Source organism: Punica granatum, chromosome 4 (assembly GCF_007655135.1).
Source record: "Punica granatum isolate Tunisia-2019 chromosome 4, ASM765513v2, whole genome shotgun sequence".
NCBI lineage: Eukaryota > Viridiplantae > Streptophyta > Magnoliopsida > Myrtales > Lythraceae > Punica > Punica granatum.
In genome coordinates this window covers 30996003-31015469 of record NC_045130.1, presented here as the reverse complement: position 1 = coordinate 31015469, position 19467 = coordinate 30996003, and the positions used below count along the sequence as shown (strand labels likewise).

General features: G+C 38.8%; 2 protein-coding genes across 3 annotated transcripts; one reads left to right on the top strand and one right to left on the bottom strand.

The window, feature by feature from the left end:
* Positions 1–1291: 1291 nt before the first annotated feature.
* Positions 1292–4546, top strand: LOC116205481 (protein DEHYDRATION-INDUCED 19-like). 2 transcript variants are annotated; one of them, XM_031538105.1, is made up of 5 exons: positions 1292–1771; positions 2014–2153; positions 2809–2886; positions 3038–3327; positions 3733–4546. In XM_031538105.1, exons 1-5 carry the CDS (start codon positions 1687–1689, stop codon positions 3779–3781), a joined length of 642 nt encoding a protein of 213 aa, XP_031393965.1. In that variant the 5' UTR covers positions 1292–1686; the 3' UTR covers positions 3782–4546. The 2 variants fall into 2 exon arrangements, with proteins under 2 accessions (XP_031393965.1, XP_031393964.1); XM_031538104.1 differs by having other exon boundaries at positions 1296–1771; positions 4073–4529.
* Positions 4547–9207: 4661 nt separating this feature from the next.
* LOC116205901 lies at positions 9208–18577 on the bottom strand. Its single transcript, XM_031538595.1, has 7 exons — positions 17752–18577; positions 15236–17656; positions 14271–15017; positions 13201–14016; positions 10938–11669; positions 9814–10709; positions 9208–9564 (listed from the first exon to the last, which is right to left on the bottom strand). The coding sequence occupies exons 1-6, from the start codon at positions 18208–18210 to the stop codon at positions 9822–9824; spliced, it is 6063 nt and encodes a 2020-aa protein (XP_031394455.1). The 5' UTR covers positions 18211–18577; the 3' UTR covers positions 9208–9564; positions 9814–9821.
* Between the last annotated feature and the right edge of the window lie 890 nt (positions 18578–19467).

The following is a 19467-nucleotide window of genomic DNA, read 5'->3' as shown; positions in this document are numbered from 1 at the left end:
ATTGAGAAACTAAACATGTAAGAGTTGTTTCTCTTGTTTAATTAAAATTGGTTTGTTAAAATAAGAAATAGAAAAAAAGAGCGAAAAGAAAATAGAGCGATTCATTCTGAAGATATTTTTATTGATGTATCTTCATATATAAATATTTGTAGTTTCTTATTTGATGGTAGTTATACATCGTGTGTGTATATACATATATATATATATATATTAATTATCAACTAATTTATTAAGAACTAGCCCTTTCACGGGTGCGTTGCATGGACTTGTTTTATGTGTTAATTTTCGGTCATATTTGATAACTTAGTTAGACAGTACATTTGATTCTTTACAGGAACTATAGGGTTGAAATACTGTAGTTAAATGAATGAGTTATAATTGTTATGCAATGAGAAAGGACAAACTAAATAGTTTTGATTATGATATGGTGCATATATTTGAAGGCAATAATTTCAGGTAGAATTGATATTTTAAATTTTGCGAAATTTTGAAATATAAAAGAACTTATTCAATTAGAAAATATTTTCGATCAAGCTGTAATGTAGGCACAAGTAGAAGATGCAGGCACAGGTAGAAGGTAGAGGCGGAGAAACATATTTCATAAAATAAGTCCGTATAATTTTATATATAAATAATGAGTTGAGTTTTTACATTATCATTCATCTATTATTTTAATAAAAGGATAACTAATTAATTAATTAATTAATTAATCAGTTTTGACATAGGTTGTTGCATCTTCCTCTAGATTTATTAATCCTGAAGGAAATTATTTTAGATAGAAATGATGTCTAAATTTTCGAAGTTGAAACATAAAAGACCTTGTTCAATTATAATTATGTATTTCGATCAAACTGCCATTTGAGCACAAGTTGGAAGCAGAGGCGGAGTAATATTTTCGAATCCTTTCGTCGAGGGAACCAATCCATTTATGAATACTTTGACCAAGAAAGAATGAAGTAATGATCGAGGCAACTGGAATTAGCATTCTGGGATAAATGTTAAAGCAAGTAGCTTGCACCGCAGATAGACAACTCCTGCGTTAAGAGTGGGTATAAAGCATAAATAAAATAATTTTGGAAGTTTGCTCTTTAATTTTTAATCAATTTTATTTTTTGTTATATTTAAAAAAGAGAGTAAAGTATAATTTTTTTAAAAAAAAAATTAACCCAAACCCAACAATTAAACAAGAGTCCGGATTAGAATAAAACGACAAATGGAGCTTCCAATCGGTAAATATCAGCCACGAAAAATAATCCTTAACTTCGAAAAAAAAAGGGGGAAAAACAGGGGGAAGAAAAAAGGACCGAAAAACACGAACTTTTTGCATTTCCTTCCATTTCCATTGCGTTAGCTTCGGTCACCGCCATGAATTTATCCCTCCTCTCTCTCTCTTGTTTCTTTCCCTTTGTCCTTAATTCAATCGCCGTTGCTTTGAATCTTCCACAACCTCTCTCTTCTTGACCTCCATCATTCTTCGGGGAACGAGCGAGTCAATGCTCTTCAGAAAATTCTCACCAAATGTTAGAGCAAGAGGATGTTTATACACAGACCCAATAGACATTTTTGACAGATCAAGCTCCACCCAGCAATCCCAACAAGAAATCGTAACCAACTGAAGTTACAGCAATATGGGTATCCACTGATTACGATTCTTGGGCGAAATCCTCGATCAAGTTCGATTTTTCAATGGATTCAGATATCTGGGCAGCTCGCCTCGCCGCCACGAAGCGCCAATATGCGTTCCAGAGCCATAATCACGGCTCCCGTTCAGGTCCATCGCTTTGCCCTTTGAATGTTTATTCTCATTTGGTGTGTCGGGTCTGTTTTGCTTGGAGATTGTTGTTTCATGCTGGAGGATTGCATGCGGGTGAGATTTTGATCTGATATTGTTGGGGGACTTTCGATTTTCGAGGTTCGAGAAGCTCCTTATGGTTGTCAGTGGATGAGCCTTGGGCAACAATATCTTGAGTCTTCACGGTGTACTCGGTTTGCGTTTGATTTGCGTGGTTGCAGATAGATTAGGCATAGAGGGGCTTGAGTTGGAGGATGACTTATTGCCCGACTTCCCATGCCCGTATTGCTACGAGGATTTTGACATTGCTTCACTATGCTCACATCTCGAGGACGAGCACTCCGGCGAGTCTAAAACCACTGTAAGGATCTCATGAACTCAACCGCTTGTATATTGATTTTGGGGACGTTTTTTTGTGGATGTGCCTTGATTAGGCAAAGCTGCTGAAATTGGTTGTCATTCAAGTATCTTTGCAATTTAGGGGCCTTCTTCTGATAGTGCTTATTTGTTGTTTACATTTCCGAAATGTTTTTCTTAATTCTACATTGTTTTTGGGACCAGAGGTAAGAGCATAATTTACATCATCTATCATTGTGGATTTGGAAAAACTCGTTCTTGGTATACTATTTACAATATCATTATCTTGTCGTGAATTATGATGATCTCTGGGAGCAGTACTTTGTCTAATAAGATCACTACAGTTCAGCTGTCGATTCTTAGAGAAGGTGAGAGCAATTGTTCTTCTTACGATCGATGGCATTGTCTAGTCACCCAAAGGAAATCATCTTAACACCTTTACATTCTAGCTGAAACTTGCAAAGCTTGTATCTGTGTTAAAAGTGGTCTCAACCGCACCATACTTCTACTTTACCGTAGTCTTCTACTGGAAGGAATATGGATGCATCAAGAAAAATCCTAGATGAGAGCGACACCTTTACTTCCATGTCTATTCATGCGTAGATATTTTCTTGGAAGGAGTATAACTGTCGTTACGCTTCATCTGATTTGTTCTTCAGGTTTGTCCCATTTGCTCCGTCAAAGTATTGCATGACATGCTGAGTCACATAACCCATCAACATGGGCACCTACTAAAGATATCCTCGACAAAGAGCTTACTTCTGTTTGTGTTTTTTATGCGCTGGACAATAAGTATTATATTCCCTTCTTGTGATAAATCTTTTTAAAAATACTATAAGCGCATGAGATTAACTTGGTTCTGTACGTGTTTCCTTAATCAAAGGATACATGCAGAGACGCCATAGATTGCGTAGGGTCGCAATTCCAAACAGTCAAGCTTTCTTATTGTTAGGCCGCGAGCTTCGTGAAGCCCATCTTCAGGTCCTTCTTGGGGGTGGTGGCAGTTTGAGGTCAAATAATAGTAGTGGGCCATTGACTGCTACTACTGACCCTTTCCTTTCTTCCCTTATCATGAACTTTCATGCGTTTGAAGCTGAAGAGATTCCGAAATCCGTCAATTCCAGTATCGGGGACTTGTCTGCTAAGAAAACTGTGCCCTCTTATCCTTGGAAGAAAAGGTACTGCAAATTAATCTTCTATCCGTCTCTATTTTTCCACCTCAATGGTCATATATCCTCCTTTCACTGCCTCGTTGTGTTAGTTCAGCCATAAAAAAAGACTAGTTTCAATTTGTTTAAATTCGGTGCGAAATGCACATGCATTAGCTAAGTTGAAACTGCAAGCATTGCCTGGAAGTAAGTTGTATACACAGCCTCTCTTGGACATTGATAGATATGGGTTTTAACCCAATTGAATTCTAGGCAGATAGCTCAATTCTTGAATTCTTAGTCAATTCTATAAGTTCTTGATTCAAAACTCTAGATAATGATTCGATTGAGTTGACTTGAATTTACAAAGTTAGTGATTCTTAAGGATTTGTCTGCTTTTCCTAAACGGCATAATTTGTTGCCGTTTCCTGTCAGGGAGAATTCAGTTGCACTTGTTCACCTGTTAAATATGTCGTTAACTTGAGGAAACCAGTGAAGGACTACTAGGGGGAATGAGAACTACAAAGAAAAGGAAGATTCTCTTTATTTTTGCCCACATCAGAAAAGCACTAGAGAGAGGGATGACCGGGTGTCTAGCTCGGGTCGATGACTGAGAAAATGTGGAGACATTGGTCAATACCTCAATATCTTAATGTGGAATATGTAGTTTTCATGTTATTGCAGTAGTTCTCTTTCCGGATGAGTGGTGAATTCTTGCTGCAGTAGTCTTTGTGTAATATCTCTCTGTCCCGTTCTACTGTTATTCTTGTTGCAGCAATTACGATCCTTCTTTAAGTTATGAGGAGAGGGAAAGAAGGATGAAGCAGGCAACAGAGAGAGCGGGTTTCGTGCAAGATTTGCTCCTAGCCACCCTATTAGGAGACTGATATGGAAGCAATGCTTGGTTACTGCACAGGCTTGGTGTTTGTGCTCTGCATTGTGCGAGATTCTCCTAGCGAAATTTATACGTGCTCCGGAAAGTAAACCGAGAGAATACCCAACCATAAGAAAACGATGTAATGATAAGTTCAGAGCATTATTGTTTCCTTTGCCCTAATATATATTTCACTTTGATATTTTTCCAGAGTCTTGACCCAGGTGTACATATTTTTGCTTTAGTTTCAGGGAGTCTAGAGGTAATAACTTTTCATACCTAAAGGGTTATATGTAATATGTATGGATAGATAGTTTTTATGACTCGCATCATATCAACAATCTATATTATCTTAAAATGATGGGCCTTTTCTTACAACCATTTTATTTTTTTCAAAATTTCAAAATTTTTTTATGTTCACCAAGAAGCATTAAAAAATGCTAATTTTGATTGTCTATCATAAGCTTGTAAGAACAACATTATGCAATTTCCTAAGAACTGACAACTGATCAATTTACCACCATACGATTAATCAAAGATAATGCACAGAAAAGTAGCGAAAGAGAGTTTTCGAATTTTGTGAATAGGGAATATCCACCGGGAGAGTCTCGTAGCGGAGGAATTTAACTCGAATCTAGATTATTGGGACCCATTCAATATTAGAGTATTAGACACCAGAAAAATATCACCTCCCAGCAATGTATCTTCGCTTATAATTGTAAGATTTTAAAAATATCCTCCTAAAGATTAACTTAAACATGCTTCTAATTCAAAAATTCCAAATAATGGTTGGGCTGTAATTTTCTGATTTGTAATTTATGCAATATTCAAGGACTATGTGATATATGTGAGTGTTGAAAGGATTCTTAGATGCAATTTTTAAGAGGATTTTATTTGAGATAATATCTATGCAAATTAAGAGCTAGAATATTGTAATTGCTCCGATATCATGAATAAATAAAATTAAAATATAAGAGAAGGAGAGGAGTTAGAGATCAAGAATACGACGGGCATATCCGCGGGAGCAGAAGATTTATTATTATGAACCGACTCATCGGATAACATAGAGCATTAGCCTAATTTAATTACGCCACAGAAAATCTAAAAATAAGTAACAAGGATGCAATATAATATCTAGCAGATCCAACGGATATATATATTAATAACTCCATGGAGTTTGGCCGAGTGGTAAGAAAGAGCTTAAATATCCATCCGATCCCGGGTTCGAAACCCCTAGGAGCCATTGGAACGCATTTGGCGTGATTACATGTTCCATGCGCTACCGGGGGTTCACGGAGTCTCGGGAATTAGTTGGGCGAAATCTGGACACTCCGGGTTAACAAAAAAAAATGATATATATTAATATAGCTGAATAACAAGATCTTATTTCAAATATTTCAAAATAATATCTCTACAAGATTTAGCAATTTTTTAATCACCACAAATTAGTCTGATAGGTATATATTAATGGGGTGACTAAAAGGAATGATCGACTACAACTTAAGAGTTTATCCAATACAATTATGTGAAAGATCTCATCACACAAGAAAATGAATTTTGTGAGTGTAATTCGAATTAATATATAAAGAAATATATATAAGTATAGATTGTTGATTGTGCTTAGTAAATGAAAGTTCATATTAACTTTACCCTGAATACAAAATTTGATTCGGTTCATATTGGGATTTGATTCGGCTCAATTCGATAATTTTTTTTAATAAAAGTTTCGGCGAACCGAACCGAACCAAACCGAGAAGTCGAAGTTTTATAAGTAGACAGTAACCCAGCCCTGTAACTTGTAAGACCCTAGGCCCCAGCCCTAACTGCACATTTTTTGACTTTCTTCAGCATGAAATCATCTTTGACCCAAAAAAACAAAACGTAAACCGCACGTAATCATCTCCACCGCCGTCGGCCACCCCCACCACGGTAGCCTTTGCCACACCAAGCCGCGTGTCCCTCTTAGATTTTCGTTTCTTGCCCAGAGGTTCTCATTCATCTTCCCAAATGCAACTGCTAAAAGAAATTTCGGTTTCTGAACTACGCCGAAGTGAAATATATCGATTCAATTTGGTACAGTTTCAATGTAAGATCAGAGCGGCTTGGTTTATATAGAAGTGTTCGAAAAAGAATATCGGATCTCTCGGTTTGTTTCTGTTCGGGTTGGACACGCTTTATACTAACTAAGCATTAGATCAGCGTGAAGTTGCTTGGAGCCGGTCAAGAGCGCATTCAAAGAAAATCTCATGAAATATATCGACCTGGGGTTAATCAGTCTCATCTTACTTGATGAGCTTGTTGTAAGATACGGTTACAACCAGAAAAAATTAGGGTTAAAAAGCCAGGAATGCAGAGTGTTGTGAAAGTATACATTACCAAAGTCAAGTTGTTATGTGCGGTTGTTTTCTGTTTCTAGCTATAGCCTGCTGTCAGAGGCTGAGTGAGAGATGGCCCAACAGCAACAAGACAAAGGACGAATATATATATATATATATATATATATATATGTCTATTTATCGTGTTGTGATTTGTCAAGATACTTTGTACATTATCAACTAAAATTAATCTATTACCATAAAAAAGGACGGAGCTAGATAAAGGCCATTTTTCTTTATTCTAGTTTTACCCTTTTCAATGAATTTAAACATATTTTAATTTACATTATACCAATTCGATGAATTTAGTCAATTTTTACGCATGCAATGCATTTAGACAAAATTTAATTCATTCATGTATCTTGCCACATAGAGACGCGCTTCTTCACATCTAGAGTGATTAAATATGCTCTTTCATACATAAAGAAACATCCCTTCGTTTTATCTATGCAAATTACTAAAGGATGCATGCATATTCATTCACTTCATCTAATCCATTATTCTTTGGTATGATATAATTATCCTCTTATGACGCTTTTTCACTCATTTAATCAAAGAATTTGAAATGTTTTCTTATCCTTATTCGGGGTAAGTGTGTTAACAATGATGAAGCTCACTTAGTTTTTCAAATCTAGCATGATTTTTTATAGAAATATATTAATAATTATTTTTGTTTTAAATCTAACATTTGTCAATTTTTACTTGACATAGTAATCAATTAGTAATATGGTAATAGAAAAATGTTAAAAATGAAATAATAAATTGCATAAAAGTAAAAAGGAAAAATCATAAAATTCAAGAAAAAATAAAATTTAGAAAAATAAAATAAAATAAGATATAAAGAATTAGAAAATTAAATTAAAAATAAAAATTATCATAATTCTAGATAAATTTCAAAAGAGAGAAAATTCAAAAAGAAAGTTTGAACATAAAATAAATTGAAAATTTGCAAAAAAAAAAGAGAGAAAGAAATTCAAATTTGCACCTATAATAAAAAATGTGAAATAGCTTGAAGTGTTTTTACGCTAAGAGATGTCAATTGTGTTATTCCATGAATTCCTACTTTTTATCTTTAATATATTTGTTTCCCTCTAATGCATCTTCAAGGCTTCCACTTCCGTCAATTTGTTACTCTTTTCCCATTCCCCGTTGATAGTCGGCAATTGTGACCACTCTCTATCTAAACATACATCACTTCCTATAGTCATACCACCTAGCTTTATATTTCCCCCTTCCTTCTCTTGCACCCTCTTCCTCTCTCTGCTTTTCATCCCCAAATTGGACAAACTTCCAGGTTTGCAAAAATTATTCCAATGAATGGTGCATGATTACGACTCCGAACTGTGGTGAATCAGTCTCTGATTAATCAATAGATTACAGAAAATGGGAGACATTTCTTTTCTGGATCAAGGAGCCATAAACAAAAAGCATTGAGGAAGAACAAGAGAGAGGAACAAAGAGGCGGTGAAGGTGACTCTGAAAGTGAGAGCGGGGACTAAGTCATACGGCCTTTGGAGATGTAGAAATCGACACACAAGAGTCTTCGTCATTTAGTAAGAAACTCAAAAACTCTTTATGGTTAAACTCATGATTTTTAGAGTTATAGGAAAAAAACTCAATTTACGGGCCGTGAATGGCAACTTGTTGTAAAGATGTTCATTGTACGAAAGTCTTATATGTTTAGACTTCTATGATCACAAGGAAGACATAAGAATGTATAGAACTCATTTTCGTAGAACAGTTCAAGAGTTATGACAATCCGAATCTTCTACTGTTATGGTAAGTAACGATTTTTCACCTACATTTTTATCTGTTTTTTCACCTTGTGAAATCCTATTAATTTTTCAAACAAAAGTTCATTTTGTAAGGTTTCCATATGTCACGACCCAGACATATTTTAGTTCATTTCAATTCTTTTCATGTATGTCTCAATTTTCTTTGATGAGTTTTAAATTTGTGTATATAGTTGTAACATTTTTCTCTACCAAACTAATTAAGAGATTGTTTGTATGGTCCCTGTGCAATGCACGGGTATTCAACTAGTTAGAATAGGTATATATCGAGGGAAAAAAAGAAAAAAAAATGAAACAAGAGATAGGCTAATATTGAACGAAAACTAATAGGTGCCAAGCTGTAGGCAGCGAAAATTTTGAGCATAACCAGATCATTCATGCATATAGGTAAAGCACACACTTTCACCTAGACTACAGAAAAAACAAGGTAGTATGGTTTGATCAGAACGCCGTAGTCGTGACCGTGAGGATCAAGGAGTCGAAAAATGATTCTTCATGAGTTCCAAAGTCTTATAAATCTAATCACCAAGGATGATCCAAAATTATAGGTCTTGGCATCAGTGTTGAGCTCCACCCAACTATGCCGTTTTGCTGTACACTCAAAACATAAGATTGGGTACCAAAACGATTACGACAGAAAATTTACATTGTTCTACAGGTTACTTCTTTTCTTGCCCCCATATATTTCATGTTCTATCCATTTTGATCCCTGAAGTTTGAAAACTGCCAGTTGGCGCCAGATTTCCAATAGGAGTGACTTGATAGGCCACGCGATATTCAGGTGAAATGTCTGCCGTTCAGAAAATTCCATGGTACAATTATTCGGGGTTTGATACTCCATCTATCAACCAATAGATTGAATGACCCGTACTCATAATTTCCCTCACGGTATACATGAATGATATATCATTTATGGTCCATATATCAACAGGCAAACGATGTTCGACTGTTTTCTTATTATTGCGGTGATAACGAAATATAAAAATAGATAGCCTTACACAGACAATTCTCCACATGTAGAGTTGTCCCAAGCCCTTCGCTTCGACCACAGGATTCTAACTTTGGATGGTGTTGGGCTTTACAAAACCTGTGGAATTTCGAGTCATACATCAGGTCACCACACAAGATTCAGTCCACTGTTGACGCCGTCCAGCTTGAGTTCTTTTTCTTCGAGTCCTTTTTCAGGCCATGAGCCTCCATCCCTGAGCTTTCCATCAACGGTGGCCTACATTCATGTGATTTCAGTTTGTGAAAGTATGTTCTGCTAAATAATTCACACAAAGCACTATGCAAGCCATGGAGCATAAACAAAAATTGATGGCATCAAATTCAGGCGAGAAACAGATGGCCTTGGGATGCTTTTAGCACTCGAAGAGGAGCAATCTGCATTATCTGAGACTTTTTTCTGGCCTATATATATGGCCGTTATACGGACAGCTGGAATTTATTATTGGAGGGAAAAGTGGATTCTCACCATAGGTTTCAGCTTTCTGAACCGGAATCGGAATATAACTTCTGTATGGTTGTATTTAGATCATTCAACCACACCGAAAAGTAGGAACTCTTTATTTGGTATAGCTTTGGTGTTGATACGGCACCAGAAGAGAAAAACTTCATATTGGGGCACTCTTGGACGATGGTATCTTCTAAGGATGGGAATGTGATGCTGCAACTTGCTGAGGAGAAGCATGTGAGGCTCGGAAGTTTATCAAGTGCCAGGAACCCAAGCTGCGGAAAAGAAATCTCAACACTTGCTTCGCTATCATTCGCAACAATTACTTGTCTGAACACTTCGCAGTCTCTTATGGTCATACTGGCCAGTTTCGGCAGAGCTCGAGCTGCTGAAGGTGTCATCAAGTACATCAGTCCATCACACTTGTTTATATACAGCTCTGTCATGTTCTGGAAAGAAGCAGAGGGTGCTGGGAGTAGAGACTTCAGACAGTGGCACCTCCGGATATACAGGGAATTAATTCTCTTGAGAATCTCGGTGGCTAAGGAGCCTTCTTTCCAAACATACCTCAAGTTGGACAGTTCTATCAATGAAAGTCCTCTCAACTTCCCAAGCGCCTTCGAATACTTTCCGCCATTGGAATATCCATCTTTATATGAAATTATAGTTCCCCGGGGACCAAGCTCCTCATCTGGGAATATCTCCTCAAACGAATAATTAAACAGAACAAGAAGTTCTATTTCTAGATCTGGGAACCTGTCCAGAAGGAATCTGGATGGAAAACCAGCTGAACCTTCCCGAATTGATGCCAAGCAAAGGGTTTTGAGGTTGCGGAAGATATCATCAGGAAAATCACTATCCTGTATCGTCAAAACATCCTCACTGCCCAAACCCAATGACTCCAAGTTGGGGATCACCTGCAAAGATTCAACCAAATGAGTAAGTAATGGACAGCTCGAAGTGAAATAAGTACCAAGGAAAAAAAAAAAAAAAGCCTCAAATGCGCACTGTTGCAGATTCAGCCCTGAGTTCATTAGCCTCAAATCCCTGGTAAATCATGTGACTTAGTTCAATCTTCTTACTGGCTGGCTAGATATCCCTTCGTATAGATTAAAGATCAGTATACGTAGATGTGCAGACAATACCCGTTCAATGGATATGAGGGCTTGTTGAGAATCAGTATCATCTCCTTCGCTTCTTGGCCGTAATTCAGATGCAAAAGTCTTCAGTTTGCCGCACTCATATGCATATAAATTCTTCAACAATGACCACTCCATCCTATAGCCAACAGGGAAAAGTCTCTTCAGGTTTGGCAGTATCCTGAATTTCAATGAGATTAGCCGTGGAAAAAGGAGCTGATCCTCAGGGGGAGTAGTCTCATCTTCTTCTAATACTTCTCCGCTGGCAATGAGTTCCTCCAGCACCGCGCAGTTACGGATGTCAATCTCCTGAAGCTGCAACAGACCTCTGGCCACTGAGGATGGAAATAGGTACTCAAGTTTCCCACATCGTTCAGCCACTACTCGCTCTAGTTTAGCAAAGGTGAGACTTCCCTGATGATCTCTATTGCACACACGCTTCATTCTTGGAAGTCCGACCATCTCCAGTTCTCTTAATGGAACAGATATTGCTGCTGAATCTTCCCCTTGCAATTGGAATATCTCTTCTAGTGAATCACAGTCTTCCACTTTCAGCTTCTCTAGATTCAGGAAGCTTCCAATGACATTGGACTGGAAGATAGCTGGCAGATTTTTGCAATCCATAATGGTCAGTGACTTTAGACTGCAAAAGGAATCTATAGGAAGCTCATCGTCCCACAGCTTCTGCTGATTCCCCAAGCCCTCAAGATATATTACCTCCAATCCTGGAAATTCAACCTGTGTGAATTCCATTAAAATTTATTAACGTACAATAAACATATCTCTATTTTAACAATTACATAAACTGTATAATAATATTCAATCTGTAGAGAAGGCTCCACGTTAATTGTGAAGCACGGGTCAATACCATGTCATTAATAATTTGGGTAAATTACATAACGTATCTCAACATTTACATTTTTTCTCAATGTTAGTTCATATTGCATAAATCACATGACACAGCTCAACCTTTATTTTCAAGTTTCAAATGTATCCGCTGTTAATATTCTACCATTTTTTGCGGCAAATTCAACGTGGCACGTCGTTGTTGCTAATGGTGCTGACGCGGATTACGTTGTGGGGCCCACTTAAGATAGCATGGATTCTTGTTCCACCCGACTTCCATCTTTTCCACCCGACTCTGAAAATTTGAGCAACTCAAGGCCGGGAAACAGAGCATCTCCGACGAAGATAAAATCCCACGTTAATAATTGGGTCTTCCGGGATCCTTCTGGTTTTTTGATTCCACCCGATTTCCATCTTCTCAACCCGCGCTGGCAAATGGGTATTCCGAGACCCTTATGGTTTTTTTATTCTAGATGATCAATTTTTTTTTATCCTACTTGCTTCCATGGCGGCTCCGACGAAGATCAAATGCCATCCCCCACTCCCATTCGCATTAAACCAATCCGAATCTTTGTCTCTGTCTCTCTCTTACCTCAACGTAGAAGAAATTAGAGAGAGAAGAACAGAGGTCAGAAACAAGATGCAGTCCCGCTTCAAATCCCTCCCCCGCCTCCTGTGATCTACACGATCCCACCTCTTCTCCTCGACCTCCACTCCTCAGCCGCCGTCGTCGCCTCAAGCCCTGGGATCGCAGTTGACCCAGACCCTGGAGGGCCTCCGGGCACGGCTAGCTGAGGAAAGCCCGACCCTCTCCGACTTCATCAGCCGACAGTCGACCAACTCTCACTCCGTTGAGGTCGAGACCAAGAAGAAGCCCCTCCCCAAGCCCAAGTGGATGAAGGAGTCGATTCCCGGAGACGAGGAATACGTCCAGATCAAGAGGAAGGTCAGGGAGCTGAAGCTTCATACTGCCTGCCAAGAGGAAGACCCACTTACCTGTAATGGCATGGAGGAGGGGGGAAATGCTCTGTTTCTGGCCTTGGCTTGCTCGAATTTTCAGAGTCGGGAAGATAAGTTGAAGTCCGACCCGACACGGGTCCATGCTTTCTTAAGTGGGCCCCACAACATAGTCAACGTTGACACCGTCAACAACAGTGACGTGCCACGTCGGATTTGACGTAAAAAATGTTAGAATATTAACGGTACGATACATTAGAAACCCGACCCTAAAGGCTGGGCTGTACCGCGCAATTTTGAAAAACATTGCAGACATTAGGATATATGATATTATTTTCCCGAATAATTTTAATTCCTAAAGTCATAAAATCCGATGTTAACACAAATAAATAAAATATATAAAGGAAGTTATCATTTCTTAACCAACCAAACTTAGTGATGAAAGAAAAAGGGTTAAAAGAGAGACCTTCTCATCGAAAAGAGGTTGGGAAAGAGTTCCCACAGTTGCTGCTGGACTGATATGATCTTCAAATCTCAGATTCAACTTCATCAACTCATGATCGCTTTCTGTCGAAGGCCTCATGATAAATGTCTCCAAATTATCACACCGAACAATATAAAGATCTTCCAGTGAGGGAAAATCAAATGCACAACTTCCTGAAGAGAAACTAATCAGACTTTTAAGGCCCCACAGCCGCAAAAGTTTTAGACAGGGGAAGGAGATGGGCTCCCACGCGTCATGCCCGCCTCCTCTGTCACCGTCGGCAACAACTTCCAGCATGTTGTTGCTCTTAGCCAAATTTAATGACTCTAGTTTCAGAAGATTTCTAGCTGTGGCAAATGGTAGGAGATAGGTGAGGCTGTGACATCCTTCGACATAGATTTTCTTCAGACTAGGGAACCCCACAATTGCCTGGGAGTCGCTCTCCAACACGTGTTGCAGCTTTGGCAGATCATCCAACTGTAGTTCTTCTAATTCGTGAAGCATCACAGCAGCAGGTTTGCACTTCTTCTTTTCCACACCAGCAGCAGCAGCAGCAGATGTTTCAAATATTAATTCCACCGAGGGACAGCTGGTTATCAGAGCTAATTTTAAATTATTCTGGATCCTCTCTACCACAGCTGATGGGAAAATGGTTGTCAAGTTTTTGCAGTCTCTGACGCGCGTTTTCTTGAGCTGGCAAAAGGAGGATGGCTCGCAAATCAGGTCTTTATTGCGCCATATAGTTTGTAAGCCGTCCATTGAAATAAGCCGCAAGTCCTCCAAGTTAGGAAGCAGCACCTGCGTGTCACATGAGAAGAATCACGCAAAAAATCATATTTCCCATGTGCTTTCTGTAAGTGTGAAATTGTACTGTAAATATTGAATTTATGACGAAGCATGTGAATGAAAGTTGTTGCATACTATTTTAAAAAGAACACCAAAAGAGTGCAGCGATATTATAAAATTATATATGGATCTCTAGCCTTCTCTACGCCAACATGGATCAGAGTATTTAAGCAAAGATAACAGCTCAACTAGACATTTTTTGTCACCTTTTGACTGAAGAAGGATAGAGAAGCCACTACTTCCACGTTCTCTTCGCTTAGATGCTCCCCCCTTTCACGTGGCACTGAGTAGTCTTGCATAATGACTGCCTTCATTTTCGGGCATTCTTCAATCGTCAACTCTTTCAAGTGAGGAAAACTTATCGAGTACTTTCCCTGTGCAAAAGCTGCCAAATGCATCATTTTTTTAAGAATCATGGAGGATAAAGATTGGAACACTAGAGTATCGGTCACTTGTCCTTCGTCTTCCTCCATAATGATGATGGCCTCCATCATCATACATTCAGAAATTTCTATTTCTTTGATCTGCTCCAGAGCTTTTGCAGCGGACAAAGGAAGGAGATACCTCAAGCTGTTACATTTCATGACCTTCAGTGACTTTAGGTTTCGCAGTTGAAATGCACCCATGGTATTGCCATTCCACATGGACCTCAAATTGGGCAAATCGACCAGCTCCATTTGTTGCAACTGGGGGAGTACTCTCGCATTTGCGCTGAGGTTCAGCTCCTCCAGGTCGAAGATTTGTTTTACTGTCATGCAGCTTTGAATAGTTAATAATTCCAAATTCTGAAGCTTTGTCAGCGAATGGGAGTGGATAATATTTGAGAGGTTCCCGCATTCCTTCACTATGAGAGATCGTAAATTTTCTAACTCCAACAATGGGTCCCTGCACCATATCTCATCCAATTTGGGTAGTTGGGATATTTTCAAGGCCTCCAACTTGGGGAATGAGATCTGACAACCATAGGAAACAGCATTACTAAAACATTTTTGCTTAACATAACTTGAAAATCATGCATGCGTGCATAAAATATGAAATTTCTTACATCACAAATGACAATTTTCACGTCACAATTTCTTTGGATGTAACAACTTAGTGACTGAAAAAAAAGTTACAAAACTTCACGGCAATTAAAAGTATATATTCGACATAAGTAGCTGCACGGACTTACATGACTACAACCGGAAGGAGCCACTCTAGTTCTTATATCATTCTCTGGTGTAATCTCCGAGTTCATTGCTGATGGAAGTGATGAATTATTTATTTTGTTGCACAAGCTTGTGATCCTTGGTAGGTTCTGTAGTGTTAGCCTGCGTAAATTAGGCATCTCAACTTTGGCATTCCCTATTGCTTCATCTTCATCATCCTCCACCCCTACATCCAAAACAATCTCCTGAAACATTTCACATGCATTTATTTCTATCTCTTCAAGTTGTGAAAAGCCCTTCAGCAAGAAATGGCAGAACAAATTCTTAAGCTTTCCACAACGTATGACTTTTACAGTTTTTAGCTTGTTGAAGGAATTGGGAACGAGAGGGCCATGACAGATCTTTTCCAAGTTGACCAAGTTATCAAGGAACAAAGATTCCAACATAGGGAAAGCAGAGCATGGTAACCATTTTGTTGAGCGAACAACATATTGGACTAAGGGACTGTTCCGCACATGAAGATGCTTCAACTCATGAAACCCTTCTTTGCTCAACTCATGAACGCTTTTCTCTAATCCTCTCAATCCATCTAAATGCAGATCATGAGTCCTCGGCAAAATTGCTTGAACCCACTTTTTCAGGAGAGTACTTCGGGAGTTTAGCTGCAGCTTTAAAGTTCTTGACTCTTTATGGTCGCTGGACCAATCCCAAACATCACCTACAAGTATTCTGTAATTGAACAGATTTCCAAATGGTAGGTCCTTACTGAGCAAGGTGGCGTCAGGGATAAGTATGTCTAAACTCCTTAGTTCAGGCACATTGCTCAGCTCGGTGAGCCTGGCATTGCTCTGTTCTGTTGCTTCCTCATTCTCCCATTCGGTGAAACTATTTTCCATGTTCAACTCTTCTAACCGAGCTAAGCTTTTTAGCACACCGGGTTCAATCTTCTTGAGTTTTGAGCAGTTGCTCAAGTCTAACATTCTCAGCTCACTTAATTGTGCTATTTCTTTTGGTAAGCGAGTAATGCCAGAACCCCTGAAAGTCAGAACCTGTAGTCGTTTTAGTTTCCCAATAACGGTAACATCTTCCAAGTCGGTCCACCAGTCAACACACAAGGTTCTCAGGTTCTCTAAGAATTGTATGGATGAAGGTAACGAATTATAGGATAAAAAGGAGAAATCCATGACCCGAAGTTCACCCATACCTTCAAAAAATGAATCTGGGATTTTGGAAGACTTGTTTTCCGCAAAAAATAAAAACATCTTCAGTTCTGGACATTGCAATCCTGCAGGAAGCTCGGGAGCATCAACATAAGGCAGGGATATTACACTACTCTGCTTGATCTTTTCCTTTGGCAATTCCTCCAATCTGTAGTCATTATTAATCACCAATATGTGCCGATCTCTTGACGCAATAGTGATGGCTACTTCACGAACCATGTCATGAATCCGGACATAATCACTGTCGTCATCCTCTAGCAAAAGTGAAGAAGCTTGAAGGCTATGGAGCAACGCATTTAGTCTCTCTCTTGCTCTTTTCATTGTGGAGACCCCTTCAAAAAGGCCCAAACCCATAGTATATACGAGTATATCATCGAGCGGCACACGTCCTTTGCCCTGTAAGGAACAAATAAGGAACAGAGTTTTGAGTTCGTCGCCTTCTAAGTGGTTGTAACTCAACTCCAGGCTTGAATAGACATCCTTTGATCGTCTGAGTTGCTCCAATGCATCCTCCCACTGAGAGTGGTTGCTATTCTTCAATGTTGTTGCAAGCGCCTTTAGCAGAATGGGCAAACCCATGCATTTCTCAACCACTTCCTCTGCTATAGGTTTCACCTTGGGATCATCTGCTATGCCACCCACCATCTTTCTAAATAACTTCCATGGTTCAGTTTCTTTTAGGCCTTCAACCTGAAAGTTTCGCTGCGAACCCATTTTACTAGTTAGCACATCTTGGCTTCTCGACGTGAGCAGCAACTTGACTGCCCTGATGCGAGGGATTCCCACCTCATCCAGGTCGAGCTCTTTCCAGAGATCATCCAAGATTACGAGGACCCTTTTGTTTTGAGGCTGAGAGTTTTCTAGCCTCCTCCTAAGTTGGAATCCTCTTCCATGGACACTTTCGACAGTGAACTTTAAACCCAACATGTCCGAGATTTCTCCTTGAATTGTCTTCACGTCTGCATTTGCGGATACTGTCGCCATTGCCACCTCATCAAACAGTTTCTCTGACTTAACATGGTTCACGACTTGTTTCATTAGTGTGGTCTTACCCACGCCACCTGGACCATGAAGTCCGACCACAGTGACGTCAACATTCACTAGAGATTCCACAAGAAGCTTCAGGAGAGAAGTCCTCGACTCGAACACATAGTCCTGTTTAACAGTTGGGTTGACGACATCCCCTTCAGCTGGTGACGCATCCTCACTTTTCCCTCGATGTTCCTGGATAGCCAGCATAGAATAATATAGTGTTTTCGATATGTTTTTGGGTAATATTTTGCAGAATCATCTTCAATAAGATAGAGTAGGTGCGACACCTGATTCATAATTGGGTCAATGACAGCCCCTTCTGGCACGTCATGGTGGGATATCACTTGAAAGTTGCCCTCTCCTCGAAGTTCCTGGATAGCCAGCATGGCCTTCTTCGCCTTTCGACCAATCACGTAGCGCGTCTTTGGGTTGGGGATCCATCCGTGGAAGCATCTCTTCATTGCGACCTCCCAGTCTTTTAACTGTCTGTTCGCATTCTCCTCTTCAGTCTTCACATCGTCGAGCCACTTCGAGACCTCATTTTCGACAATTTTTCCACTGCGTACATCTGCATCACATCGCTTCTCAAAACCAACTCTGGCATCATGAAGCTTCTCAAGTTCACATTTGAGAGCCTGAATGTTCTTCTTATAGAATAATGCATAACCAAACTGCCGTCCGACAGGCACAATCAAGCTCTTCACAATTTCGATAGAAATTGAAACAGCTGAATCAACAAAAGCCATTTATATTTTTTTTAGGAGAAAAATTAGGATGATTTTTCTTTTTTGAGGGTCGAAAAAGAAGCTTTGAATAAAAAACAAACAATAACAGCAAAACAGCAAGAACCTTTTTTTTTTTTTGGATAAATCCAAAGAGCAAGAACTTGAAACACTTTTGTGGAGTATGCCTTATCAAAGAAGAAAAAATATTTTTTTTTCCTTTTTTTTTTTTCTGATGACCAAAATGAACACTTGAAATGACCGAGTTTCCTGAACTTTTTGCAAACTGAAGATGGTAGAGAAATGGAGAGTGAACTGTGGCTTGAGAAAGGAGAGCTCTGCTTTCTTTCAGAGTTACAAATGGCTGAAACAGATGACCATAGCAAGACAAATAGAATATTAAGGCTGTGCAGCAGATGGGTTCTTGCTTTTCAAATCAAAATATGTACTCCTTCCAGGCATTATCATAATGTATAAGGCATAAAATATTGTACAAGGGCGTCCTTCAAAAGCATTAGTTGTCAAATGACCTTAGAAGGATATTTTTTAATTTAAGAAATAATTATACCAATTAAAAAGACTTGCGAATTATATTAAACAAAGACTTGTATACTTAGTCAGTCCATGCCCAAACAGGGCCCTGCATATATATAAAATAGATACCATACCTGATACCACTACACATGATTCCACATGTAAATCAATATTTTTTTTGGGGATAAAAATATAAGGTTATAATAAATTGCTAGTTGTTTCTACCCTGCAGATGAATTTGATTTATTCTCCTTGTCGCCGAGAATAACTATGATTTGTATCTATTTCACTAGCTTAGGCTCAAGAGAAGATTAGTTTTAATTAACAGCAGTCATTTAATTGATCATATTTAAGCATGTAGGAAGATCCCGAATATCCTTAATAATCTCTTTGTTCCATAACAAGCACTGAACGTGAAGAGTAACGCTGCTGAGAGACCCCTTTTTTTTGGCTTAGTGATCAATGAGATTGTCCATTGATAACAAACACAAATACAAGGTAAAATGTTCAAGAAAAGATTATAATAATAGAAAAATACAGTAGATCACCAAGATTACTGCAAAAGGAAAAGATAATGCGACAAAAGCACAATACTGAGCACAAATACAATTGTAGAAATCTTTCCAGTTTTTGTAGTCTGTTTCCGACTTCTTAGAATTAAACTGTATATGAACCCAATCAATGCCGAAAAGCGGAGTCAAGTGCAATCCATATAAAGCTGCAACTATGTGGAAACAAAGGAGTAGA

Excerpts from the sequence above, each read along its gene's own strand:
- LOC116205481 (XM_031538104.1), top strand. The coding sequence starts at position 1,687 with ATGGATTCAGATATCTGGGCAGCTCGCCTCGCCGCCACGAAGCGCCAA. Across the intron at positions 2,887-3,037 it reads AACATGGGCACCTACTAAAG|ATGCAGAGACGCCATAGATT; the intron begins ATATCCTCGACA and ends ATCAAAGGATAC. Across the intron at positions 3,328-4,072 it reads TCTTATCCTTGGAAGAAAAG|CAATTACGATCCTTCTTTAA; the intron begins GTACTGCAAATT and ends TTCTTGTTGCAG.
- LOC116205901 (XM_031538595.1), bottom strand. The coding sequence starts at position 18,210 with ATGGCTTTTGTTGATTCAGCTGTTTCAATTTCTATCGAAATTGTGAAG. Across the intron at positions 17,657-17,751 it reads TTGACCCAATTATGAATCAG|GAACATCGAGGGAAAAGTGA; the intron begins GTGTCGCACCTA and ends CTGGCTATCCAG. Across the intron at positions 11,670-13,200 it reads AACCTCTTTTCGATGAGAAG|GTTGAATTTCCAGGATTGGA; the intron begins GTCTCTCTTTTA and ends GAATTCACACAG.